General features: G+C 43.5%; 1 protein-coding gene across 8 annotated transcripts in view; it reads left to right on the top strand.

Moving 5' to 3' along the window:
• Positions 1-20757, top strand: part of SEC31A (SEC31 homolog A (S. cerevisiae)) — a 45510-nt gene that overhangs the window by 253 nt on the left and 24500 nt on the right. For 5 of the 8 annotated variants that reach the window (XR_774167.1, XR_774168.1, XM_010564411.1 and 2 more), the window contains exons 2-15: positions 653-735; positions 1263-1386; positions 4348-4546; positions 5896-5991; positions 7937-8077; positions 9390-9532; positions 10453-10552; positions 11852-12013; positions 12223-12375; positions 13801-14034; positions 14625-14699; positions 17159-17209; positions 18008-18085; positions 20589-20664. Coding sequence is in view for 6 of the 8 variants with exons in the window: in XM_010564411.1 (XP_010562713.1) it covers positions 657-735; positions 1263-1386; positions 4348-4546; positions 5896-5991; positions 7937-8077; positions 9390-9532; positions 10453-10552; positions 11852-12013; positions 12223-12375; positions 13801-14034; positions 14625-14699; positions 17159-17209; positions 18008-18085; positions 20589-20664 (1711 nt within the window). In the remaining 2 variants the exon portion in view is untranslated. The remainder of the gene's footprint in view (positions 1-652; positions 736-1262; positions 1387-4347; positions 4547-5895; positions 5992-7936; positions 8078-9389; positions 9533-10452; positions 10553-11851; positions 12014-12222; positions 12376-13800; positions 14035-14624; positions 14700-17158; positions 17210-18007; positions 18086-20588; positions 20665-20757) is intronic. The other 3 variants (XM_010564409.1, XM_010564408.1, XM_010564412.1) reach the window with 3 other exon arrangements.

Genomic DNA, 20757 nt, shown 5'->3' with positions numbered 1-20757 from the left:
TTTTTTCCTTTCAGTTCCTGTCGGAAACGGGGCGTAGGTGCCGGTCGACGAGGCGGCCCGCGGGGCGCCGGCGCGCGACCGACCGTTGCCAACGGGCCGGTGCCGGTCGGTCGCGCGCCGGCGCCCGCTGGCCCCGCACGGTGTCTCTGAGGCGGGGGGAGCCCCAGGGTTGTTGAAATAAGACCCAGAAATGCGGCGGTGGAGGCTTTTAAGCCGTTTTTCGTCTTCTGATCTGGCTGGTTGCTGAGGGCGTTTGGTGGCAAGGGGCGAAGTGGAGGTTTTCTCGAGGGTGGGTTTGCTTTGTGGGTGAAGGCTGAAAGCTGCTCTGGGGTGCCCGATGTGTGCCTTGATGCTGCTAGAAAAGGGTTTTTCTGAGCAGTTGAAGCCTTTGCCCGCGTTTTCCTGTGTTATGCTCTACTCGGCAACCATCAGTTTCCTCTACGTGTCGATGTTATTCTGCCAACGGAGCGTTATTCCTTCCCCAGTGTGCTCTGGAGAGGATGGCTTAGGTGTCTGTCTCTCTGTGGGATATCTTTAGGAAAACGATCACCCTGGCTGCCTCTGCCAAGTCCTAATGCAGCTGCTGAATCCGTGGCAGTGCAGTCTCCCCATGCTCCATTTAAGCATTACCTTTCTTCATTTTATTTTTCAGTGAAATGAAGTTGAAGGAAATTGATCGTACTGCCATGCAGGCATGGAGCCCTGCCCAGCAGCACCCCATTTACCTAGCCACAGGTGAGTTTCTGGGAAGTGTGCGCAAGCAGGCTTCAGGCTATGTGTGGTGGCTGCCATGAAGTGGTCGTAATTGAAAGTTGTAGGAGTTATTTTGTATTCTGAAGGCTGGAGCAAGGTATATGGCATGGTGCCTTTAGTGGAGTTCTCCAGTTCTGCCGTGCATGAAAACATGCTTTGCATTCTGCAAGTGACAGCAGGCATCCTCTTCTTTCTGCCAGGGTAAGGTGACAGCGATCCTAACTCCTAGTTCACTGTCCCTTGCTGCTTGTTTGTAACTTTGATTGGTTTTTTGTGCATCGTCAGGTAGAAAGGGGCACTTGCCCAGAGCTTTTCCTGAAACTCCCAATAGGGTAACCATGGGGAGGAGAGTTACGTATAACTACATATAAATCACAGAAACAGAAACCTGACCCCATCTTAGGGTCCTTTTTGCAAGGATGACGTTGTTATGCCCCTCCTTGTGATTCTTTTGCACTTGCTCTTTTGTGTATCGTGGCTTTCTCACTGCCAAGTGTGCTTCTTTGCAGGTACATCAGCTCAGCAGCTGGATGCCACCTTCAGTACAAGTGCTTCTCTAGAAATATTTGAGTTGGACTTATCAGACCCTTCGCTGGACATGAAGTCCTGCGCCACCTTCTCCTCCACTCACAGGTAAGCAGTGGGGTTGTAAGGGAAAAGTAATGGCTGTGGAAGTGTTATACATGGTGCATGTAGAAACACCATTTCATGAGGCTTATCTGCAGTTAAGGAGAGGAGCAGAAGTTCAGCGCTGAAGGATGAAGGCATGTGAGTGCCATTGATGTTGTGGGACAGCAAGGTGTCATTGTGAAGGCAGTAAGCTTGGACTGAGGAGTTGCAAGCAGCTCATGCTCTGACATCAACCTAAAAAAATCTGACACTGCCTGGTAGGTTTGAATATGTATGCAGACCATTTATCTTGGGGAGCCTCTGGGATTCTCCAGAGAACAGAAGGAAATCTGAAATTATGAAAATGCAGTTGCAGCTTTTCACATTGCCCCATCCTGTTTGCATTTAGGTATTTCAGGGAGATTCCTCTAACATAACTAAACTGAGTCATGTTGTGTGTGTAGTATCATACCTCACCCCACAGCTAGAAAGCCAAGTTCCTAACTGTACACCTCTACTTAGCTCTTAGTTCCTTACCATGTGCTTGTCCAAAGAAATATTGTTAGCATCAGAGCATCTAATTTCCATCTCACAGCACTTGTAGTGGCTTTCTGGTGGCTGGTCCAGTGGCTGCCACTCGTTGTGGGTGAGCTGAAACAGCATACATGGAAGTGCAGGATGTTTCTGTGGGTAGAGAAGGAGGTGAAAATTTTCATGCCATTGGATTGGATCCATGATTCTTTCATATAGGCTACAGTGTCAGCATAACTGCTTTTTCTCCTGGTAAACTTAAACGACATGACTGGAGGTGCAGGCAACTACAGCGTTTTGCCAGTATGTACAAGTGAGAATTTGACACTTCTAGGGAAGCAATTGCCATCTCCCCCACCTCTGACATGAGTAGAAATTAATTGGACTTGATTCTTCTTTATCTGTTCTAAAGCTGTAACTTCAAGACCTAAGGACCTACAACTGTTGCCTAAAGCTCTTGACCAAATATACTTTGCTGTGTTCCTAGAGGTTACGTGTTGCCTATAAACAGCTTGAGAGGGGTTGAAATTGTGTGCATTTGCATGCAATAAGATTGTGACCCTGCTTAGGGATGCTGTCCTGATTTGGGTAAGTAATGGCTGTGGTAGCTTTTGCAGGAGGAAGCTTAAGGTGTTAGGCTGCTGGCTTTGTGCTATATCAGTTTTGTTGTAATGATTCATGGGGCTAGCAGAGCAGTTGTCCTGGCAGGCAGCTCACAATCTGTGCCCTGCAGTTGTCCATGTTTTAGTACGTGGGGCTTGTGAGAAACAGCCACAGTCTCTGTTTAATGCCCTGCACTGTGGGCATAGCTGATGTTAACATGTCCTGCTGAGAGCAGGATGAGGTTTTGATCTTTTAAAATTTCCTTGTTCTACCTTGTTTTAACTATGCCTGAGATTTTTCAAGGCTTGCCAAGTGACATTTGTTTACTGAATTCAAAAAAACACTCCTTACAGCCAGGATGCAGTGTTGCTTTGAAAGTGCTTCCCTTGGTGAGCAACAAAAGAATTTGACTTTGCCCCAGAAAATGCATTACAAAAGACATCGATTTTTGTAATTTTTTTTTTAATTAAAGCTAACAAGAAATGCCCTAGCTAGCAGTGTGTATGTCAGGCTTTATTTTGGTTTGCAGCAGATTAAAATATCCAGGTGATTAAACCCACAAAAGATAAATCCTGCAACAAGCTTTGTTAATTGTCTTGCAAGTAAAAGTTTCACACTGCTTTTACAGCCATACTTTATCTTGGCAAGAGCAAAGGCCAAGAGGAAAGTAACTGCACAGTTAACTCTGTTTTTTTGTTCCTCACCGTTTTCTGCCTTCGTTTTGGATTGTCTTAAGTCCTGTTGAATCTTGCTGGTGGTGTAATGCTAGTGCCTGGACAACCCTGTCGGTCACTCCATTTCTTGTAACCTTGCATAGTTAGATGGAGAAGTATAAAAACACTGCACTAGGAGATGGAGCATTTGGCTGTTACAGTATTTCTCACCCAGCATATGCTCTTTGTCTACCTTTCTGCACTATGTATTTTATCATGCTGATGTTGCTGTGATTTAAATTAATTACTTGAAGGTTGTCCAGAGATAACGAAGAGATGAATAATAACACAGTGAATGCTAAAGTAACTCCTTGCCACTTTCCAGTCAATGTGGGTTTGCTTTTTGCTTGCATAAGAGCCAGTATGTGACCGTGTGTCATTTTATGTAGAAGAAATTCATTCTTTGCATGGCTGAATACACAGGAATGCTGTTTTGCTTATGCAGCAAGTTCATTGAGTTGAAGGAAATTTGGGTATTTGCAGATGGACACAGTGGTGTGAAGATATTTCATTATTGGGAGTATGTTTAATTCCTCTTGATTGAGCCTGGAAAATAGATTGTGGTCCAAGAGCCATGTGTCTGTCATGTGAATAAACTACCTGCTGAGCCTCAAGACAGCAGATGAAATTGTTGCACATCCAGAAGCACAGATATGGAAAAGGATTTGGAACTTTTCTAGTTCCACCTTTTTCCTCTCTTGTACGGAAGAGTTGCTCACAAATAGCAGAAGTTTACCTCCAGGCTGTGATTGCATAGGCCTACAGTCCTCTCTTTGATTACTCCTGTTGTTTTGCAAAGGTGAGCTCAAAATCACATGCAGTTGGGAGCACTTACCTGATTTTGCAGCCAGGAGATGAGAGATGTTATTGGTTACCAGATTATTGGTTGCGCATGTCGTGACCCTGTGTCGTGATAACAAGCAGAATTGGGACACATTGTCTTTCTGGGGGAAGGGGTTTTAAATACAGAGACTCATCCTTAAGGAGAAATGCAGGCAGTGCTTTTCTCTGACATGTCTGCTCTGTCTGTTAGCAGCAGTCTGGAGGCTTTAGCTAGGGTGAACAAAAGGGGGTGCATCATTGTATGTGGAGCTGATGATGGGTGGTTGTAGACTGTGGGCTCCTCTGTGTCTTACAGGTACCACAAGCTTATCTGGGGGCCACACAGCATGACCTCGGGTGAGAGAGTCTCTGGAGTCCTGATTGCTGGTGGTGAAAACGGAAATGTCATTCTGTACGACCCAGCCAAAATCATAGCTGGAGACACTGAAGTAATAATTGCCCAGAAAGATAAGCACACGGGACCAGTAAGAGCACTTGATGTCAACATGTTCCAGGTTGGTTTTCTGCTGTTCTTATGCTGTTCACATACCATCATAGACGGGTGATCTGTCTTAACGTGTGACCTTAAATGTTTCTGTCCCTTTCCCCTCCCCTGAAAACCATGAACTAGATTTGGTGTTTGAGCGTGTGTCTGTTTGTATTTAGTAGGAAAAACCTGTCCTGTTACTGGTATTTCAGGATGGGGTATGAATGAGTTTAAGGCATCTGGTTCATTCCTTCCCCTCATCAGTTTACATTGTCAATTTAATGGGTCTTCTTAGCTCAGCTTACATGTAAAGTAGAGGTGGTCTTCTGTGGTGTTTTTAGCCAGTCTCCTTTTTTAGCTCCCACATACTGTGCCAATATTGTTCTCATCACACAGGGAGTATTTATGTGCTCTCATTCATGTTCCTAGTGACATCAGACTTTAGGTATCCCCTTTGGGGGTTGGGTAGGATCAGTCTTCAAGACCTCTTAAGTGTTGTTATTTGGAAAGAGGAGACAGAATAGGAAGCACAGCAATGTGGCCTCTTTACCAGAAGAGCTCTCAAAACCAACAAGCTTTCCTCCGTCACTAATGAGCATTTACTTCCTTTTAGATACAGTGGGTTGGTTTTTCCGTGTCCCCAGCAGCTGTGCAAGGATTCAGTTTAATTTGTGTCCTAAATAGCGCTTCTGTCCCTGCGCACTTGCTTTCAGCAAGACTGCCCTGTGTTCATTGTGTCCTCTGTGAATCACTTCCTTTCCCTTTCAGCCTGTTATGCAGTCAGAAACTGCTTGTCACCCGCCATGGGATGTGATCAAAGGGCGCTCGGTGCCCTCGGCTTATGTTGCCCTGCATGGACTTTTGCATCCCAGACACAGGATTGCTCTGGATGATTGCACTCACTGTGGGCAGGGTGCTGTCTGCTGCTGGAGGCACAAATGCCACACTCCCAGCCGGCCCCGTGTGTTGTGGTCTACCTGGAGCAAAGCTCTGCAGTGGCGACAGCTGCAGCACCACTTCGTCGTCTGCCCCCTCCCAGAAGTGTCAGTGCTTTCCACTCGCCTGTCCATGGCTGCACCCCTGCAGCCTCCTCATGGGTATTTGCTGTGCAGTGGAGGAGCACTCCACAAGAATGGGAATTTTGGTCTTGGCCTGCCAGTCTAGTGCAGTGTATGGATTTTTTTAATTAACTCAGTCTTACCTGCAATCTCAAAAAAACTTGCTTTTTTCCCTAAGCTCCTCTGTGTGAGCCAAAGACTATATCCAGAGCTGATAGAAGAAATTGGGACAGTCCTGTGGATCTGATGCCTACCAGCAGCTAAGGCTGTGAAAGCTGATGCTGAAAATACTCTTTAACATCTATTACGTGTCTTACAGACTAATCTGGTGGCCTCTGGTGCTAATGAGTCTGAAATCTATATCTGGGACTTGAACAATTTTGCCACGCCAATGACACCAGGAGTGAAGACACAGGTACCAGATTTGTATTTGTTAAATACTGCAGAGCAGACTAACAAAAAATATGCATGTCACCTAAGTTGAGAGCTCATTGAAACCTACAGTTTTAAAGCTGTCTCAAGGGTGGGGAAAAAAAAAAAAAGCATTCTGAAGTCTAACTTGAGAAGCAGTTTACTGTAGTTAGCTACATTTCTGGCAATGTTGGATACAATCCTTGAAGGGTGGTACAACAGATATCTCGGTATCAAAATAAAAATATGTTCCTGCATGTTGTTCTCCAGTGGCTTTCCCAAAGGCCAACAAAAACAGGCCTTCTATTGGTACTTAATTTTTGTAACATGCTTATTAGACTGGGGTTTCAGATATTTTTCTCCTTGTGACATGCCTGTTACTCAAAGCATACAGCAGGAGCCCACGTCCTTAAGGGCAGTACTCTGAGTGGCACCGTAGGTAGCTTTCAGTGAACGCTTTTGGAAGTCAGTTGTGACAGCACTATTTTGCCACACTGTGTGTCTAGCCGTGATTTTTTGCCCAGCTCTATACAAGGGTGACTGGATGCTGATGCTGTTTTTCTAAGCCCCGGAGTGCAGTTTCCCGGCTGTGCCTCTAAGTGCACAGGTCCATACGATGAGTGGTGTGTTCTGTTTCCAGTGCAGCAACCCTGGAGGTTGCAGTCATGTTTATCCACAGCAGACCTGCACTTTTGACTGGCTGCACAAACAGTTGATTGATGTCTTCACGTGGTGGGATTTTATTTTTTAAAAAACTGTATTTGACGAGGGAAAGCTGAAGGATCCTCTTAGTCTTTGAGAAATGTTGCATTTTATCAAGCAACAAGTAATAACAAGCAGAGTCTCTTGGGTTACACCACTTTTTAAATATCCATAACCATTACATGTCTTCTAGTCTTCTGCATGTTTCACTGCATGCATGAATCTAAAGATTGTGAAGGTACAGATTGAGGAAAATAGGAGGAAGATAAAAAGCAGCTACTGAGAAGTCAGAAGATGAGGCAGTAGGTTTGGCAGTTACCTTCATGGATTTCAGGGAGTGTTTAATTGCAATACTTCAGGGCCATTGTTTAGCCTGTATCTCTTCAAGAAGATCTATAGAGAAAAACAATAGCCTTTTGTACTTTGTGCCTTGTGAAGGAGATAGATAGAAGAATGGGAGGAAGTTGTTTCAATGCATGTACATTTCTGTAGCTGTTACAAAATTGCACAAGAAATTTGCTATTATTGGAAAATGGGTTTATTACTGCATGATAATTTGGAGACAAAAAAGTGAGGAAATGGAATGAGAAGTAATTTTCAGTTTAAAGATTTTTAGTTTAAACTCTGTGGGTTTGGATACTTTGTTTAGTCTGAGTTGATATTATCACCTGAGCATTCTGGAGGACACGCACCTTAGTTAAAGATCCCTGTATAGGATTTTTTATGTCTAACAGTACTTTTTTAGGCTGGGAAATCTTTTAGTCCATATACTTAATGACAGCTGTAATTAATAATGCAACAAGGACTGGGTTAATGTTTTTAATTCTTGGACTAAAAATAAGCAGTTGGGGGAGAGATTAAAAAACCCACAGAATTCCTCCAAGCAAACTTACAATTTTTTTTGTAAGTCAAAACCTAGTAATCCAAGGCAAAAGGGCAGTTCATATACCCGGATATACTTTCATGGTGTAATTTACTGTTCTCGGAGACAGTTGTTCTTAGTCTTCTCTAAGTGACTATATCATGTTGTAAAGCAGAAAATGTAGGTATTGGAGAAATACTAGCAGCTTATAAATTGGGGTTTTCAGGCATTTTACCCTACGGCATGTGTACATAGGAAATCAGAACACACGCAGTACCTGGGATGAGTCTCCTTGAAGATTTGTCATATAGCAAGTCCTGAAAGTAACACGTTTTGAGTCTTCAATTTGCAAAGGTTGTGACAGGCTGTTCTGTGTGTGCAACAGCCTCTTGAGGACATCAGCTGCATTGCATGGAACAGGCAAGTCCAGCATATCCTGGCATCTGCCAGCCCTAGCGGCCGAGCTACTGTGTGGGATCTCAGGAAGAATGAACCCATCATCAAAGTCAGTGACCACAATAACCGGGTGAGTTAGCTCTTGCACGGCTGCACGGGTGCTTGTGGAGAGGGTTGGGGTGCCTCTTGGCATGTGAGGACAGGTCGTAGCACCCCTTCTCACATGACATAAAGATACTGGTGCCTGGCCTGGTTTTACATGACGTGCTAAATATCTAATGCTTTCTCTTAAAAGGCTATGTATATGCAGAGACGTTATCAGCATTTTAAATGAAAATAGGCAGATGCAGATTGAAGCAAGGCACTCGGATTTCCTATCAGAGTGATAAGTTGGTTTGAAGAAAGCCATTATTGATCTGTTTGGGGCTACCACAGAAAGATTTTTATTCAGCTAGTCAGAAGTGACATGTTTTGTGTGCTGGAGAGGTGAGGTGGTAGCTGACGTACTCTGGGTGAGCACATTTAGTTTCACAGAGCAGGTGATGTCATGACTTGGTGCTCAGGCAGAGAGAGCTTCCTCCTTGTCATCACAGGTGGGATGAGCACAAGGGCTGAGCCCTGGCAGGACACTGATGACTGATGAAGCTGGGGCCTGTGTTTCTGCTGGTCTGGATGTGGAAATAGGAGCAGGCTGCAGCTGAGCTTGGAGAGTGCAGGATCTGTGGTGGAGAGCGCCACAGAGGAGTGTTGGCATTGAGCGGGTTACAGGGGACACTGCCTCATACAGTTAACCACCACATCTGCTCCTGGGGCAGTGTAAATGTAAAAAAGAGCCTGTTGAACTCGTGGAGAGTGCCATATTTGTATAATTCTGTGTATTTTAAATGGAATAACAACAATAAACAAACTTCCTATAACAAACTTTGAAGATGGAGCAAGGGTTCAAAATGATATTTATAAATGGGTGTTGCTGAAGTAGCTGCTTGATCACCCTCAATGGTTTATGTATTTGTTGCCTAACATAACAGCAGCACAGTACGCTGTCTTCATCATGTGATTGTAGTCTAGTGATACAGTGTTCACATGACAATAACCTCTTGCCTAATGATGGCTTTTATTGAAATATCAATAAAAATATTAGAGAAGAAGGTTTGTACAGAGGGCTTTACAGTTTTCTTACGTTAAAACATAGGACTGTGAACAAGACAGCACAAAGTCATCTCTTTGGGAGGACTTTGGGAAACTAACTGCAAGTCTCCTCACTCACGGATACGAGGAGAGTATCCCAATCTGAATGCAGTCAGAAATAATGCCCAAAAACACAGCTGCAAATTCTATTGCAACAGTGTTTTCCCATGCATGTAGACATATTTAAGCTAGTTGTCTTTTGTCCTTTAGTGCTGCTTAGTTATTTTATGCTGTGGTGCAATGTTGTCCCTCAGATGCACTGCTCAGGCCTGGCGTGGCACCCTGATGTTGCTACCCAGATGGTTTTGGCCTCAGAAGATGACAGGCTGCCTGTGATTCAGATGTGGGACCTAAGATTTGCCTCCTCGCCACTTCGTGTTCTAGAAAGCCATACAAGGTATGAATCTTATGTAGCCTGCTGCTCCATGGTGTTTGCATTGTTGGTGACTGCGTACCAGTTTGTACATCTCGCTTCTTGCTCAGTTCCCTGTGAAGGCTTACTTAGTTGGAGGCAGCGATTCCAGCAGCAGGCAGTGTTGTGTGCTGGCTTGCGAACTAGCCAACTCTGTGTCTTGAAAGGCTTGCTTTTTGGGGGCCTGCTGGTTTGAAGGGAACAGGCTCCAAAATAAACAAAAAAACCCCACCATCCTGCTGAAACACTGAAGTTGGTAGTTTGTTTCTATGCTTTTTGATAAGAGGGAACTGAGGTGCAAAGAGTTAGTAATAGTTGATTTTTCCTGAATAATGGACTGAAGGTGCACCTGGATGCATCCTCACATGTGGACACGCGCAGTTTCTCTGCCCCTCAGTCCGCTAAATGCCTTAAGTTTGAGTGCAAGGAAAGATTTTGTTAAATTCTCATCCTTCCTCAATTGTTAGTGAAACTTTCCTTATTGCCGAAGGCCAGTGCTTGATTTAGGGAGAGAGAACAGCAATAAGTGTGTGTTGTAGCTTCTCACCAAAACTGCTGCCAGTGGTTCTGCTGACTTGAATGTCCTGCTAATAAAAAGAAGCTGACAAACTTCGTAGTCACTGACCTTACCTACAGGTTTGCACACTGTATGTTAATGATACTGCAGGCAAACAAACCATTTTGTTACATTGGTGTCCAGGTTTTCCTGCATGACTGTTGAAAGCATCTATTTCGATAAAGTGCTGCTAACATTGAAAAATTTCTCCTCTTGTAAGAGGAAGGAGTGTGGAGGGCATTTTGAGGTGGAATGCTCAGCTAATAGAGAAATTCAACTTATAAATATGGTTTATTTATCATCATTTTGCATTTACATTAAACTTTTTTGGTTGTGACTTTTCACGCAGGGGTATATTGGCCATTGCTTGGAGTATGGCGGATTCGGAGCTGCTACTTAGCTGTGGGAAGGATGCTAAAATTCTCTGCTCCAACCCGAACACGGGCGAGGTATTGTATGCACACCACTTAAAAAACCCCTCTGTTCAGAGGTGGCACAGTGGCATATGCAAAGCAGGGGTTGGTGTGCTTGCATTCCTAGGAGTGATGCTTCTATGGGCTGTTTCTCTCTACCCTGTGTACTTGTGTTTGGTGTAAGCACCTTCTGAGCTTGTTCTGGTGGTGCAGGATTCCTTCTTAGTATTGCTGATACTACATGTTTGTCCTTACTGCTTCTCTCCTGCTAAGTAGTAAGGCCACTGCTCATTATAAGGGATAGAAATGGCACCACTTAAACTAAGCACTTTCTTCCTACTCTTTTGGTTTGGGCCCGTGTATCTGGATTACTGTTGCAATTGCCTTTTTCCTTCTGTCAGTGTAAGAACTTTTATCCAGGCCAGAGTGATTTTGTAGGTTACTACAATAGTGGCAGATCAGTGAGAGCCAGTTGAGTGTGTTCCCAAACCACCCTTTTGGGACTGGGGATACCTTTCAAAGGGGATGCAGATCCTTTTTTCAGACAAGTTGAGTGTTTGTCCCTAGATCATGAGAAGGGCTTCAGGGATGCTGGAGGGCTCCTTGCCTGCAGTGAGCAATAATGCTGGAGGACAGACTGAGAAGTGTTTCTAAAATTCAGACATTGGCCCAAAAGTGCAGAAGCTGTGGGGTGATAAATGAGTTATCTGAGCTGGATCCTGAGCTGTTAGGAAGGCTTTACATGTGGATGAATCATATCACATGTTTTTATTAAAAATAAAGAACAGTTTCCTGGGAGACAGCGAGGCAGTTAGCATTTTGCTCTTTGAGTTTCTCCTAGCTTATGGTTAAATGTCTGCTGCAGTGATGGGCTTGTCTGTTCCAGGGCAGGAGAGGCTGTCTGCCCAGAGTGCAGGTTTTAACTTTTCCAATTTTCCTTTGAAACAGACTTACTTTGAAGCCTGGGCATGTCTCCATGTAGTGTGTAGAGATACCCAGAGATACCCAGATTAGCTCTGAATGAGCTAGCATGAATATCAGCAGCAGCTCACAGCTTGCAGTGGGACAGCACAGATATACCCTGCCTGCATAGTTTGACCTGTGTGGGTTAAACAGAGGATTTAATGGGATGAGAAAGAAATTAATCAGTGGTGTGTGATATTCTCCTGTTTAGCAGTTGTCAGGGTTTGCCCAGCTGTTAGTGTGTACGGTGATGTGGAGGCTGATGGGGAGCGAGAACAACAGACCAGTCTCGGGGCAGGCAGGAGAAATGTGGCTGTTGGACGTGGTACTTCATAAAAGCCCTGATTTGTTGGACTTGTTTTTGCTGCCCAGGTGCTGTATGAGTTGCCCACAAACACACAATGGTGCTTTGACATCCAGTGGTGTCCCAGGAACCCTGCTGTCTTGTCTGCGGCTTCATTCGACGGGCGGATCAGCGTTTACTCCATCATGGGAGGTAGCACGGATGGCTTGAGGCAGAAGCAAGTTGATCAGGTATTGAGAAATGTTCAGCTAAGAATATGGACAGAAAGAGGGTAGAAAAAAACACGGGCTCATGGGAAGTCTTCAGTGGCTGTCGGCAGCCCTGCTTGCAAGACTGCAAGCTTGCAGGACTGCTTGCAGGATCCAGTACAAATAAATGCTTATGTTTAGTTTATTGCAGATATGTCACTTTTGGTTTTTTCCCTCTTTTGTTATCAAAGCTTTCATCGTCTTTTGGGAACCTCGATCCATTTGGTATGGGACAGCCACTCCCACCCCTGCAGCTTCCCCAGCAAACAGCCCCACAGAGTGTCATTTTGCCCCTAAAGAAACCACCCAAATGGATCCGGCGACCTGTGGGAGCATCGTTCTCGGTAAGGAGGAGACAAGGCTAGGCATGCTTGGCCAGGCAGAAAGGGAGATAGTGATGGCACCTGAAAAACATGTGAGGAAGAGGGGAGTTCAATGTTGTGCTCCACCTTGGGAGAACGTCCCCTGTTTATCATTGTGGCAGGAGATGCTTGCAGCAGCTTCTAGACCAGGTGGTTGGTACAGCAAGCCAACAAAAGTGTGACAAAAATGCTTGGGAAAAAGAAACAAGGAGGCATTGTGTTGCCAACAGACACTTGTTTCTTTCTGTTCTGGGATTAAGGCTTTGCTTTTATTTATGTGCTGTGCTTGCTTTGGAGTAAACAAATACACATTGGGAGGGGGGAGTGGGACCAAACTGGGGAAATATCTGAGACTTGAGTGCAGTTTGAAGCTATTATGTGAGTCAGTGTGGTGGAGAATACTCCAGTTAGCTCTGATCAAGGTAGCAAGAGTTGCTTTAGCAGCACATGGCTAGGCTCCCCCATGGCTGGTTGATTTGCAGCATCTGCTCTTTGGCTCCACCTTTGGCTTATTTTCTAGACCCATGGGCCCTTTCTTGGGGATCTCCTGAAGATTTTAGCCTGTCCACTTGAAATGTTTTTTTTTTTTGCCAAAATACTGCTCAATTTTCAGCATCGTACGTCTGCTTATTCGTAATCTGATGCACAAATTAAATGCAGTTTTCTCCCATCAAAGAGAAGTGATGTTGCCTAGCCACTGACTGATGTGTCATTTATAATAGGTGTCTATTCCCTTATTTCTCCTGGTTTTCCAGGAGCCAGCTATCAAGTCTTTCTCTTGGCTAGGCCTTTTGCTTTTTGTAATTCTGACTTTGTCATTTATTGGACTGGCCTGTGGAAATTAACTTTGAGCTATAGAATGAAATAACATTATAAGCCCCTTCTAATTTTTTTCTTCTGTTGATTTTACTTCTCTCCAAATGATGACACAACTTACTGCCCATCTCTCAGTAGATTTTTAACTGGGAAACAGCCTCCCAAGAGCAGGGCAGACATCATGCTTGAGCATTTATTTAACGATGCATAGGTTTCTTTGGTAATTACATTGCAATATCGTGAGATAGTCCATTTATGCTGGGCACTGTACAGACCCACAGCTCTAGTTCACAGTTTCTAGTCAGTCTTCTGCCTGAGAAAAAACAGGCACCGGAGCAGCTGTGTTCATAAATCTTACTAAACGTGCACCCACTTATCCAGCAAGCTCCTTACATGCGTGGAAGTATGGGGTGGTGGGGGGAAAAAAAAAAAAATGAATGAGTTGATGTCAGGAATGTTTGTCCATTGGATGATATGCATATATACGCTATATAAAATCATGTGCATATATATGTGTATGCGCATGCTTTTTCATATGCGCTCCAGTGTATACTTGTATTTTTACATACTGCATGTGTGCATCAATTCCAGTTTGGAGGCAAGCTGGTTACATTTGAGAATGCCAAGTCTCAGCAGCAGCCAGGCATCGAGCAGCAGCAGCGTCACCATGTCTACCTTAGCCAGGTTGTTACAGAGAAGGAATTCCTGGCCCGCTCGAACCAGCTGCAAGAGGCTGTGCAGTCTGAAGGCTTTGTCAGCTACTGCCAGAAGAAAATTGACATGGCCCGGGCTGACTTTGAGAAAAACGTGTGGGCCTTCTTAAAGGTAACAGGATAACAGCAGTTCAGAAGTTCCCCACTGACTTGGAAAGCCAGTGCAGAAATGGTTTCTTCTGCTCATTATGGTATTTTAGCAGAAGAGGTGCTGGGAACCAAAAGTGTAGGCTGTGGGAATAGTGTCCATAAGCCCTGTCACTGGAGGTGGCCCACCAGAAGAGAGAGGGTCCTCAGGGCTGGGGGTATTTGCAGGGTTCATGAGGAACCATGGCAGAAGCCAAGGCTTGAGGGAGGGTATCCTGTGCTTTTTGACATCGCCTGTCAGTACATCTTTGTACAGGGAGGTGGTGAGAAGGGATAAAGCTTTGGGATAGCTTTAGATGTGCTTTTCACTGCTCATTGTGAATGTTTAGAAGTTTCCAAGTGAAGCAGATAAGCAGATTGTTCACCTACAATAACCAGATTTAAGCCTTGCTTCCCTACTCAAGTGCTCAAGTCACTGAAGACCTTTTCAGTTCTCTTTATTACACTCAGTGTTCACAGTCACTAGCTCTCACTGGGTTAATTTGTGCTGGTTAGTGAGGGAGAAAATGAAAAATCGTGAATTGTGATATATTCTTTAACTTTTGTTTTTTAAAGGTGAACTTTGAAGAAGATTCACGTGTTAAATACCTTGAGCTCTTGGGATACAGGAAGGGTGATCTGAGGAAGAAGGTAAATGTGCCTGGAAGCTATGCTTGTGTTAAGTGCTTTACTGATGGATGTATCTGCAGCATACACAGCCTAAAAAGTTGGCCTAAAATGTTGACGATGCCATGTATGGTTGAAGTACTCATTTACCTGTGGGACTGGAAGAGCAATTACCAGTATCCACAGGCTATTCAATACAATAAACATTTTTATACAACATTTTCAGTGTGTTTCCTAGCAGATGGTATTTGTCAGTGCTGCAGCTCTCCTAATAGCCACAATACAGCTGTTACCCATGGTGCCAGAGCCCCTGTTTAAACATGGCTAACTTGATAGTTGTGTTATTTAAGGAATTCCTTTGTTCCAAAGGATGAGAGAAATATTCCTCTGCTCTTTAAATTTTGTCCAGATAAACAACTCATAACTTCAGAATTCTTCCAGCAAGCAGTTTGCTTTGTTGTTTTTTTTTATTAGCTATGTCATCTTCTTGCCATATGGATGTTCAATGAACATTTCAAAGCAGGCAACAGACTTCAGAGGCGTGTCTGCATCTGACTGTTCAATGTTGATCTGAAATTCTCACCCATCAAGAAGCTTTGATATTTGTTGGGTCAAGCGAGTCATGTAACTTTTTTATGTGACATCCTTCTACTGTAGGATCATGAAATCTGATCTGGTTTTAGGCTTTCTGGTTGAAGAACATGTAAGCAGTCTTCAGGGTTTCATTAACTACCTTGGAAAACCTAGAATAGGTTTGGGTTTTTTTGTGTGGGATGCTACTAATTTTTACAAAACAAACAAACAAAAAAACCAAAACAAAAACCCCACAGATCAAACCTGGTTACATTTGGAAAGGAAAAATTTGGATTACCAGGAAGCAACTTGCACATCTTCAGTATAGAGCTTTCTTCCAAGTTGGAGGAAGATTCTTATCTCAGTGTTACAGGGAGATACCTGCTGTGCATTTTGGCTCTTTATTGCTTTCAGTGCTGTACCCAGGAACTATCTAGTGTTTCTTCAGTTCTCATTCAGTTGATTTGGATGTTTGACTCATTTTCATTGTGTCAAACTAATGTTTTATTTTCAAAGACTGGCTCCATCAAAAAGTCATTATGGTTACAAATTAAATGGCCTCCAGGGCAAACATATTATGATTACAGAAAAAAAATCATAGTTTTGCTAACAGTCTGTCTTCAGCTTCTAAATTTTTGTTGCATGAGTCAAAGGTAAGCACAGCAAGGGAAATCCTGTTTTTGAAAAGCAGACCTCAATTAGAAAATCCAGTTGAAATTTAGTAGTGGTCTTGCAGAGTGGCCTCATGCAGACTGGAGCCCACTGCTACTGTCGCTCTGGGTTTTATATGCCCTGTGCATGGGGAGAAGGTGGGAAAATGGGCATAGCTGAATTGAGTGGCATGAAATGCTGGGCCTACCCCATTATTTCAGTATTTGAGGGACAGATGAGGGGAGCTGCAAGGTCATGTTTCATGTAGCTGTTTCTTAACAAAGCATTCCATGTTGAAGTTGAATCCATGGTTTTTTTGGTGTCAAGAAACAATAATTGGTAGTTTGTCTGAAAATTTGTGATACCCAGGTGATAAACTCACTAAATCACCACTTGGTTACTGGTAGGGTAAGGAAAGTAAAAAAGGGTCACAGATTTCAGCTTTTTGGAATAAGCTGTTAAGAACATGGTGTTTTGGTTTTATCTTCTTAAAACCTGTGATTCTCATATGCAAGTCAAGTCCTGGATCTCTCCTTTCTATTGTAAACTAATGATTAAAAAAAGACAGAGAAAACTCTCCAGCAATTTTAGCTCAGCTTCTTGTGAAAACCAGCTTACAATGGTAAAATAAAGCCTGCAATACTAAAAGTAGTAGATAACATTAGCAACATTACGAAACCTAGGCTCCCAGATGCCACACTAATGTATTTTCTGCATTTATTCTAAACTCTATACATTAAATTAGTGGTTTTGAGGGCCTTAATTGAATCTGGAGTCATGATTTGCTTTGCAAAGCAGTTAAAAGCTGGATGTTTTAACCATTCTGTGGAAAATCCTAGTCCGCAGCCTTTCTCCTGCTGTGCTTGAAACTACAGCTTCCTGACAGGCTCTCTGCTCCACAAGGATTGTCACTGCTTCATTTTCCCTGACCAGAGCAGACAGGGTTTTGTCCTGCATGCTCTGATACTATTTTTATTATGGTGATTTGCAGCAGCTCTAGTGAGGCTTGAGGCCCTTGAGTTAACAATTAAAGGTTTAAAGGCATAGAGCAGCTGTTGTTTCCATCAGAGCTTGGGGTGCAGGGGGCTTAGCAGTAAATCCATCACCAGACTGGGAAAGGAAGTTACTTTAGTTTCATGTTAACTGTTCTGCAAGCAACATATTAGCTACATGTGCCAGTCTTGCAATCAGAGAGACCAGTGAGAGGTCTGCCTCTCTAAAATTGAAGGGCACTTACTTAAATCTTGGTTGTTTTCTAGATTACATCCGCTCTGAATAAAGAGGGTCTTGCAGATGGTGACTTTGGAGAGGTAAGCAAACACGTGTACAACTGTGTTTAGTCTTGTAATGCTATGGTAATGTGCAAAGTAAGAATAATTGTTTTTCCACTTGGTAGGTGTCCCAAAGTAAGTCACAAATAACCCAGCATATGACAAGTACCTACATTCAGTAGGATGAAGGTACTTATTTAAAAAAAAAAGAAAACCACTTTTTTCCAATCGTATGTCCCTGCCTTTCCCACAAAGGGCTCTCACAGATTTTTAGTTCAGGGTCTCAGTGTTGTCTCTCCGCTTTTGCTTTTTTCTGCCTACGTCTTGCCCACTGTGACGCTTTGTGCTGCCTGTGAGGTAGGGCAGAGCCTTGCTGCCTGGCAGCTGGTTTGAAGAGCAGCACCTTCCCCAGGCTTTAAAAAAAGCAGGACTGAGTGTGGTACTGTAACAATTCCCTGCAAGAGTGATAAATACAGTTCAGACATTGCCCATTGTCATTGCAGTGGCCTGACGCTACAACCGGGGGACTGCATTGCTTTTGTGCTGTAGACATTCCGGATGTCATCTGTAGTGTCTAATTAGGGAGAGAAGTTTGCCTGCATGTTTTCAGGCAGCTAAGATGAAAACAACACAAAGTACTGTGTGATGACAAAGAGCAGAGAAATGGAGGGCATCTACCATGTTTATTGTACTCAAGCATATATTGCCAATGCATTTCTGTGATTTGCAGTCTGGTTCTGACTATTGTTGGTGGGAAGGTGGCTATACTCTGCGGTGCAAAGTGTTTCTTCCTCTTTTGCTGTCTTTTCTTTTTATGGCATCTTCTCTCTGCTGAAGGCTCCCACAGAATCTGATGAATCTGTGCCGAACAAGGGGGACGAAGGCCAGGCTACAGAGGAGCAGTTCTTGGGAGAGGTATTTGTTGCTCTCTAACTCTGTTGACCTCCTGTGTATTTACTTTGTTACTATTAAGAGCATTTTATTTTGTGGGCTTTTCCTAGTGCTGAGGATATATGGAAATGCAAGTTATTTAGAATGAGTAAAATGTGAGCTCTTGTTAAGTTGCTTGAGATTTTCTCATTGGCCTCAGACATCATGTGAATAGATTTTGGTGGCAGTGAAGAACAAGCTCATTTTGTAACAGTCCAGTTGGCACCAACTCAAGGACTTTATTCTGCCATGATGTTCACTCTGGCATTTCCCTAACACATACTAAATGATCTGCTGCCACAAGTCTAATGCATTCCTTCCCCCTGCATTTCTTCATTCCTTTCTTCCCTCCCTCTCATTGATTATTACTAAGCTGTCAGCTTATACTGCCCTGTTTCTGGGTATAACCCTTTGCAGAGATGCAGCTGTGGTACTGGAGGAGAGGGGGAACGTTCATTCTCTGCATTGCCCCCACTGACATCACAGTGCTATCCACCCACTTTGCATCTGAACAGCGAGTATCAGGACTTTGGTAGATAGCTTCCTTATGAATGTCTGTTGCAACAGTTCGGCCAAGTTTATCACAGGCAGTTTGCGTTCTACCACCTCTGCCTCTGGGATCCTACAGCTTTTGTTCATTTCTGTCCATTTGAGCAGCATTGTTTTCAACCCTGTGTTTTAAATATGGGGACAAGTCTTATTATTATAACTAAGGACCCAGACTCTGCCATGTGAGGTTAATAGCACTGAAAATACTAGTATCGCTGTGTGAACAGGCCAGCTTCATTCTCCGCCATTCCCTCAGTCTCCCTTTTGGGTTAGAATTTGAGCTGTTAGCCCAAAACTACCTATGCTCCCCGTGCTTGGTGCCTGTCTCCAGTTGTCTGTGAAGATGAGGACAGTGGTTTATGGCTTATGCATGTTGGAGTGGTGCACTTGTTGACTCCATATAACAGTCTGTTAAGGACACTAAAACAGAGTGCTCTCCTTAGGTTAGGTGCTTGATTGCTTGTTAATTCATTAGACACTGTAGCGGCAGACATGTATCTGACTGTGTAATGATTTTGCTGTATGCAGTCGTGAAGATATTAGATGTCTCATAACAAACATCTCTTCTAGGAGAGAATTCACAGCCAAACGTGACCTTAGCCTACTATCATGGGTGGTAAATAGTTGTGAGATTGGCCTGAAGCCACTGATCAGGGAGTGCTGTCACATACATGAAGTAACTGGATAGGCACATTATTGCTGAGATCGTCACAACATGCTCTCAACTAATACCAAACACACATCACACGTTATCTCACAGCAAAATTTTCCAGATGCTGCCTCCTTTCATGAGCCAAACATAAAGCCTGTTTCAGGCTTACCTCCCCATTCCAAATGACTGTTCTTGGTCAACTATGTACTTGTTCTTCATTCTCTGAAGTACAGTTTCACTGATCAGCATATAAGCAGGGTGTTCTCAGCAGACTCTTGAATTCCCACTGCATGTACTAGCATGCTGGCTTATGACAGAGGAGGCAGTTTGTGGGACAATTTCTGCACTTTTCTTAGGCTGTGCTATGAAAATTGATGGTGGAGAGAGACTTCCCTCTTGGTGTTATTTTTTTATTCTTGAAAGGTTTTGTTGGAAATCCCAAAATCCAAATACTTGCAGAAAGTGCTCTCTAACTTAATTCCTGGGGGAGTTTTATAAAAAAGTAGCTTCTGTCCACTGAGCACTCCTGTACTGAGTGTGAAGCACTTAAGTCTCTGTGGATCACACTGGACTTCTGTGTTCATGTGTTTTGCTTAATTAAACTAGGGTGTGCGCCTAGTGCAGAGTGCTTCAAGGATGAACTGAAAGTTTAAGTGGAGCAAGGTGAAACCTAGGTAGCGTTATGGTAGACTGTTCTTGGTAAGGGTCAGAGTTGAAAGAGGAGGGAAGGGAGAAGGTTTCTCATTTTGTGGCTGTGGCTGTTTTTTTGCTTTGAGGGGGTTGTGTGTATATGGACATGGATGCACGTACACAAATCGGTACCCAGGATCCAGGTGTCTGGTTGCTGGTATTTGTGATCTCTATGCACGCTTGTGCTTGCATAAGCCTTTCCTGGTGGTTAGAAATCTGGGGCTTCCAGCACTTTTTCCACCTTGGCATCCATTTTAAAAAATGGTCCACTCTGATCTCTCAGAACAATGATTTTATAATGGTGTGTTTACATGCACTGGCAGTCCTTTGGTAAGTCCAGGCCTTACTCAGTGTATTAGGAGGTGACTTTGTGCAGGCACCAGGGGAAGTTGATTATCCTGTGCTGAAACACAGGATTGTTTGTGTTCTAAGAAATGGCAGGAATAATCTTCCCTTTTAAGTTAATGATCTCTTAGGTGACTGGTAGTCTGAAGGTCTATCTTTAACTTGTAATGCAAGAGCTGTGTTTTTTAAAATGTGTGTGTGTATTCTAAGTGTTTACATAATCTCAAATATTATGCTTTTCCTTTCTCTTAGAGAGTGAATGACCATAAACAAGAAACTGAAGATTTGGGATCTGCAAAGAAGACATTTAACATCTCTGTTAGTGGAGGTAAAAAAAAACCTTGATATTGATTTCATTGTATGTGCTGATATTTATAAATACTGCTGTTTATACTGGTGTTCCAGTGAGAAGGCAATTTCT

Source organism: Haliaeetus leucocephalus, unplaced genomic scaffold (assembly GCF_000737465.1).
Source record: "Haliaeetus leucocephalus isolate CR32 unplaced genomic scaffold, Haliaeetus_leucocephalus-4.0 Scaffold178, whole genome shotgun sequence".
NCBI lineage: Eukaryota > Metazoa > Chordata > Aves > Accipitriformes > Accipitridae > Haliaeetus > Haliaeetus leucocephalus.
Note: the sequence above shows the minus strand (reverse complement) of the source record. Positions and strands in the feature narration are given on the sequence as shown.